At 37.9% G+C, this 7400-nt stretch overlaps 1 protein-coding gene across 1 annotated transcript; it reads right to left on the reverse strand.

Moving 5' to 3' along the window:
* Positions 1271 to 6840, reverse strand: LOC109830024 (GDSL esterase/lipase At2g31550-like). The gene is made up of 3 exons (XM_020397176.1): positions 6202 to 6840; positions 1892 to 2150; positions 1271 to 1520 (listed from the first exon to the last, which is right to left on the reverse strand). Exons 1-3 carry the CDS (start codon positions 6784 to 6786, stop codon positions 1330 to 1332), a joined length of 1035 nt encoding a protein of 344 aa, XP_020252765.1. The 5' UTR covers positions 6787 to 6840; the 3' UTR covers positions 1271 to 1329.

Below are 7400 nucleotides of genomic sequence, written 5' to 3' on the forward strand. Positions count from 1 at the left end.
GCAACGGTTAGAATATTCTCAAAAAAAGATCTCATTTGATTTACATGTGATCAATTTTGGACATCAATAGTCGTTCGTTAATAAGAAATTTGAAGGTTGGATTTGAGATAAATAAGTATTAATTAACCAAGGGTTGTCCTTTCAAAAGAGAATGTAGTTAAGCATATAAATAAATACTGGTCCTGATAATGGGTTTGGATCCTGTTTCGGGTTTGGGTATATATTGAAGTAAAAAGTCAGAACTAGTGGATCCGGATCTGTCAGGCTAATAATCAACTATTTATACATTCTTCCTTGTTGTGGACGTGACTTTATTGGTCTCGACTCTTAACTTAAGTTAGTCTTATGTTATTGTTAGTCAAAGCTGGTGAATCTCAAGAATCACAAGTTGACAAAGTTTTTGTACAAAAAAGTAATGGTTTTGTTTAGCAAGCAACTGACTTTTTTATGATTCGAGATTTTGCTAGGAAACTTCAACAACATCAAGGCTCACATCGACTGAGGTTTGAGTTCTCACCAACATAGGCCATCATGACTCGGTCTTCATTGGTAAGCAGTAGACGTCAATGTGGCCCATCTTTGGTCACTATTGAGAATATTAGACTTCATAGAAGACTAGTTTTATTTTATTATATAGGCTTAATTACGAATGGGCCCCTTGTAATATTAGCTAGTTGCAAAGAGATCTCCTATAGTTTTATTTGTTGCAAATAGACCCTTTATAGTTTTACTTGTTGTGAATAGACCTCCTGAGTGAATTTTTCTAATTATAATCATTAAAAATATTTGAGGAGACGGATAGACCAATTATAGTTCTATTAGTGAGGATAGACACACTTTTTTTTTAACTCTTGAGATTCGAAAGAGTTCACTAGGGGTTGTATTTTGCACTTGGGCCAATACTATAGGGGGTCTATTCACAGCAAATAGAACTAATGAATTCTCTTTGTAATTGGTTCTAGGTCAAAACTGATTTAGTTGTGAACGAGCTCCCCTCTTTTCATAACTAGACCAATTTATAGGTCAAGATTAAACTAAAACAAAGTGGACCAGAAACAATCCAGTTTTTACAAATCAAATCAAAAGAGCACACTCTTTATTTGGTCCAGGTTCAAACTTGGTCCAAATTTAAAGAGTTGCCAGGCTGACCCTAGAGACAGGAGTTATCCCTCCGCTAGGTTCACAGCAAAATCTAAAACTATATATAAATTTTTAAAATGCATTTACAGCTTCAACAATATATATAATGTAATTCTGCAAGTGCTAGGTATAGTGTGAATTGTATATAATCAAGAGCTTTATAGAGCCATTCATGTTTAATAATGCTGATCAATACAACTGTGGTATAACATTGTTCATAATGTGGTCCGTCACAAACCTGTAAATTCTCTCAGATGGGTGAATGGCATCAAAAAATACAAAGGAGGACACATTTTTGCATACTGGAGACATTATGTTGCACAAAGGTCCTACCTCCATGAGCCCTGATCCACAACATCCCCTTTTGGCCTCCTCAAAACCTGAGCACATACATAATAAGCTCAAGTGATGATATATTGAAAATTTTAAAAGAAAAGGAACCATATATGGAGCTTAGTAGTAATTAAGTAATTTGACAATGTACGTAAAACTTCCTAGAGATGGGCAATATTAATTAAGAAAAAAAAATCTTACATCCGGAAAAGGAAATTTGATAGGTTTTGTTTTATTTCATATTTATTTCTTAGATCAGGATATAAGTAAGGATTATTGCTAAACCTGGTATAGTTGAAGCTGGCTCACTAACAAACTCACTAGTGTGGACTGAACATACTAATTAATAATTCACCTTCAATACTAAATTTAAAAAAAAAAGCTAATTAATAAAAATTTATCCGTGATTGGAGCTCACCATATTTCTTTGGATTGTTGATGATCTCAAGCACATTGTCAGTTATGTCCAAATAAGCAATCTTGCTCCCAGGGAGAGATTCCTGAAGCTGAGGCAAGAGCTTTTTGAGCTTGGAGTTGTAGGCAATGGTGTCTGAGATTTGGTGGTCGACGCATGTGCGACGAATTGCGTTCTTGCTGGCGGTGATCTGAAAGGGAAGGCAACCGATGGGAGGAAGCCCAGCTACTATGAATCTTCTACCTCCATGACTGTAAACACTCTGCATGCAAGAAAAATTTCTTCACTATATAATTAGCTCTCATAGTACTACTGCGGAAAAAAGGCCATCTGAAACGGAAAAATTCGTCTGTAAATGCTCCAAAAACATCTGTCGAATATTATGCAGACGAAAACTTCTAGATTTATGTCCGGTATGTTGAGGTCAAAGCCTAATAGATTATATTTTGAGATTAATTTGGTTTCCGACCTATATTTAAGACCCAGTTAACTCCAAAAATATTCATTAGACCAAAACCATCTTTTTAGTCATACATTCACAAATGATGTGTTATAGGTTGCCTCAAATACTCAAATCCATATTGCTTTGGGAGTTCCTTTTCAGCTTGGTTTGTTTTGATCAAGAGTCCTACTTACATTAGACTTTGCACAACCAATCATATTAGAGGTTTATTACTACTTAGACTCTTGTTGGGTTTTAGGACATGTAGATCTCTATTCCTATTAGAACTCTTATTTCTTAGACAACAAGGAGCTGTAAGAACAGTCTTTCAAGCCAATTAGATACATCAATATTCAGAGCACCAATCAAGAAGAGTGAGTTCTTTTGTGAAGGCTATTTGACATTCTTCTCTTTTGTTCCTTTAGTTGAGAGTTGTATTAGGCTTTTGGGGTGTGATTTATAGGATCGAGTGATTGGGAGATTCCACTTTGTATTCCTCACAATTAGTAAAACTTTTCTCATCCTTCGCCCGTGGACGTAGGCTACAAGGCGAACCACATATATCTTTGTGTTTCTGTGTTATTAATATTTTTTGTGTTATCGTGTGATTGATATTAGCTTATCCTGGGGAATTTGTCATAACATGATGGGTGAGAATTTAGGTCAAAGTCAGAATTATCTAGAATTATAAAGGATGCTCTGAATTGTAGACTAAAATAGGCATATGAAATATACGCTCCTTTGCGAGTTTTAATTATTATCTATAATATAATGTGATTACTAATTAAATTTGATGTGGGATCACTTATAAATAGGAAATTGATCGATCGTCAAATTATATATAGACAGAATTAGCTATTAAAGTCCTAACTATATATGATGTGTCTATTAGTGATGTGGATTTGTCAAGAAGTGGAGTTGAACTAATTTATAACCTTTTTGTGCGCTTCCTCAGTATTCTTGAGCTACCACAGACTCAATCCAGCTATATGTGGGATCCACATTTGATATACGAATCACACCTCATTTTACTTACCGGTCAAACAAAAATATAAAATAATATATATAATTCTCTAATCAATCTCTTAGAGCACATACTATGTTGTCGTCATTCATTAAGTTATGGTTATTTACCAAAAATGTGGGGTTTACCCACCTCTGGTTTCAATTGGTAATCAAACCATAAAAAATATTGACTAATACAGCTTGATATTCTTCATGAATATTCAGTCCAGAGTAAAAAGTTTGACAGAGAAAATTCAGAAGATATTGTGTTAAAATCAAAAGAGACAAGTGTGTATTGTTAACGTTATTAATTAATCAGTAATTAAATTAAATTAGAAAAGAACAGGGAGAAATCATCAGTCATTTTCAAAAATCAATTTTTCAATGAAGCAATATAAATAGATCGAATAATAAACATGCAACTACATTTACCATTATGAAAAATGCATCAACACTTTTTTATTATAAATATGACAACTACATCTTTTAGATAGGATTCAGTAATACATACCTCAGATTTGACTGTTTCTCAAGACTATCATAACTCCCCACGCCCTAAAACTTTGGATTCAAAACACCAGAAAACCTCTTTTAAGTTTAGGGGTTTTCAGAAAACCTCATTTTAACTTATAGAATATATCAGAAAACTCCCTAAGGTACCGTTTGACAAAGGGTTAAGTGGGGGGTTAATGAGACTTAACCCCTTCTTAACCCATCAAACACAAAAAATCTATACAATGGCTAAAGTGAGTTAACCCTCCATAATTTGCTAAACATAAAAAATATAGAAGAATTAAGCTAATCCCTCTAGATGGATTAAAATGAGTTAATCCCTCAAAATGAAGGATTTACTAATACTCATATTTAGAATGATTAAGAGTTAACCCCACTAATTATAAAAAAAATAGTCAAAATTATTGTTATTCCCAAACACTAAAACTGATCATGATAGCTAAAATAAAACTTATTTAGCGGGTTAATAATTTAATCCTTCAGATTATCGAATGTGCTAAGTACATTAATCATTCTCTTTAACTCCTCTTACTTAACCCTTTGCCAAATTGAGTGTAATACCCCAACCCTTGAGAGGGTGATGTGATTAGTATTGATAGATTTGATTGGAATACTCATATCACCAAGATGCATCTTCTTTTCGGGAACCCAACTCTTAGAAACTCCAAAGTTAAGCATGCTTGGCCTGGAGAAATTCTAGGATGGGTGACCCCCTGGGAAGTTTTCTAGGGAGCGCGTGAGTGAGGACAAAAACGTGCTGAAAAGACATGTGGTGGTTTGTGAGGCCAGTCCATCAGATCTAGTAGCGTACCGATTCCGGGATTCCGGGGCGGGGCGTTACAAATGGTATTAGAGCCAAACCAACCGGAATTGTGAGAGCTAAGTGCTATGCGGCGCAAAGTGCTACGTCGAGAGGGCGGGAGCCACCTCTTGAGGCCGTAGGAGCCACCTCTAGAATCTCACACGGATGGTATGGTCTTGGATGATATGATTTACAAATGGTATTAGAGCCAAACCAACCGGAATTGTGAGAGCTAAGTGCTATGCGGCGCAAAGTGCTACGTCGAGAGGACGGGAGTCACCTCTTGAGGCCGTAGGAGGCACCTCTAGAATCTCACACGGATGGTACGGTCTTGGATGATATGATTTGGCACAACGAGGACGTTGTGAGTTTAAGTGGGGGAGTTTGTAATACCCCAACCCTTGAGAGGGTGATGTGATTAGTATTGATAGATTTGATTGGAATACTTATACAACCAAGATGCATCTTCTTTTCGGGAACGCAACTTTTAGAAACTCCAAAGTTAAGCGTGCTTGGCCTAGAGAAATTCTAGGATAGGTGACCCTCTGGGAAGTTTTCTAGAGAGCGGGCGGGGCGTTACACGGAACCTAAAAGAAAAGTGTGAATTGTGGATTTTACCGGAAGAAACACCCCCCGTGTGACATTTAATTTTTTTTTACACTTTTCTTTATCTTATCATTAGGGGTGGGCAAAAACCCAAAAAAACCGGTTCAACCGAAAAAACCGCTCGAAAAAGCGGGCCGGTTAACCGAACCGGATTAAATAGAAGAGAAGAAGACTCTAAACTGTCCGAACCGAATTAAACCGGTCTGGATCCGGTTTGAACCCCTGAACCGCCCGAAAAAACCGAACCGAATTTTCTAATATAAATACTAAAAAATCCCTAACCCTAACTCTATTTCTCACAGTCCCACACCACAACACCGCCGATCCCAGGATCCCTAACCCGAATTCTCAAAATACATTTCTCCAAGTTCTCTCTGCCCTTTTAATCAAAGTCTAAGGTAATTCTCTTCTCCTCTTCTCTTCTCTCTCCTTAAGATTCTTGTAGAAACTCAAGAAAAGATTTGATTTTTGACGAGATTTGATTTCACTGATTTTAGTTTTTTTGTCAGCTGTGGCAATGGTGTTACTTCAAACAAGCTCCACATTTCATTGTTTGGAGGAAAAAATTAAGTAGACAAAATGGACAAATAATGATACTTCATCAGAAATTAATAGGCAATGATCGCAGGTGTGAGCAGATTTTTGTGAAATGGAATTAATTCGGCCCAAAACCGAATCCGATTCGAACCGATCCGAATTTCGGTTGGGCCGAATATTCGGATGAAGGGGAAAAAATCTGGATCTGAATTAGAGTTTTGAGAATTCGAAAAATTCAGATTGGATGCGAATTGGGCTTAAAACCGACCCGAACCGAATATGCCCAGCCCTACTTATCATCATTGAGTTCGACAACTAGTGCATCTCCTCCTAGTATAAGGATCTGTGTTCTCATATCAACACACGCGCACGTGCACATGACATTGGATGAAGAGATGATATCCTTACCTTAAGAGCATCCATCAAGATCCCATGCAAGAAATCTTGATACCCACTCATATCATACTCAACACTCCTAATCCCCAGCACGTAGTAATTGAAAATTACATCATTACCCCCAGCAGAAAATACAAACAAAGCACCCTCCACAATCCTCCTCCCCTCCTCCTCGCCCGCCATCTCCTTCAACCTCCCCAGATACTCCTGAAACATGCTCAGCTGCCCCGACATCGACAGAGTGCTCGACAAGTTCGACGTTAGCTCGTCGTAGCCCGAGCCAGCTGATGCAAAATTGACACCCGTCAAGATCTCGTCGGGTGGTAATTGAGGGTTAAGGTAAGGAGGTGAGAGCGTGAGATTTAGAGAGGAGGTGAGGAGGTCGGGGACGAGGAGAGCGTCAGAGAAGCGTCCGGTGCAGGTTTGGTTGACGGGGAAGTTGACGCCGTAGGGGGCGTGGTTGCCGTTGAAGGAGGTGGAGATGAAGTTGTTGTTGCCGGTGTCGAGGGTTGAGTCGCCGAAGAAGAAGGTGGCTGTGAAGTTTGAGGCGTGGGTGAGTTGCAGGAAGAGGAGGAGGAGGGGGAAGGGGAGTGACATTTTGTGGAGGTGGTTGTGTTTTTTTTTTTTTTTGGTTGAGATATAGTAGAAAAGAGTTTGTGTTAATTACTTCAAATAAAGGATTAGGAGTTTTAGGAGAGATTAGAAGAAAGTTAGGTGTGGTTCTGAGGATAGGTAGGTTGTGCAAATTAAACTAAGGAAAGGTTCATGTTCATTCCCCACTTGTATGTATGAATGAATATTAATTTATATGTTTAGCACAATTAATGCCATCTTTATTTTTACAGAGACCCTAAATCATGGAACCCAAGGGGGTACATGTGAGGTGTCAACCCCTGGGTGCATGATCTACTGTTTATGAACAGTAGATCATGCACCCAGGGGTTTGTGAGGTGTCAACCCCTGGGTGCATGATCTACTGTTTATGAACAGTAGATCATGCACCCAGGGGTTGACACCTCACATGTACCCCCTTGGGTCTCATGATTTGGGGTCCTCAAGGAATTTTTCTTTTTATAAAGGTGATGTTTTGACAGTTTTGCTATACGGTAAAGTAAGGGGTCGTGGAGAGGTAAATCCCTCATTAAATTTAAACATAAAAAATATATATAAGGAAATATATATAAAGTGAGTTAACTGGGATCACATGCAAA

The sequence above is a fragment of the Asparagus officinalis genome, chromosome 2, assembly GCF_001876935.1.
Source record: "Asparagus officinalis chromosome 2, Aspof.V1, whole genome shotgun sequence".
NCBI lineage: Eukaryota > Viridiplantae > Streptophyta > Magnoliopsida > Asparagales > Asparagaceae > Asparagus > Asparagus officinalis.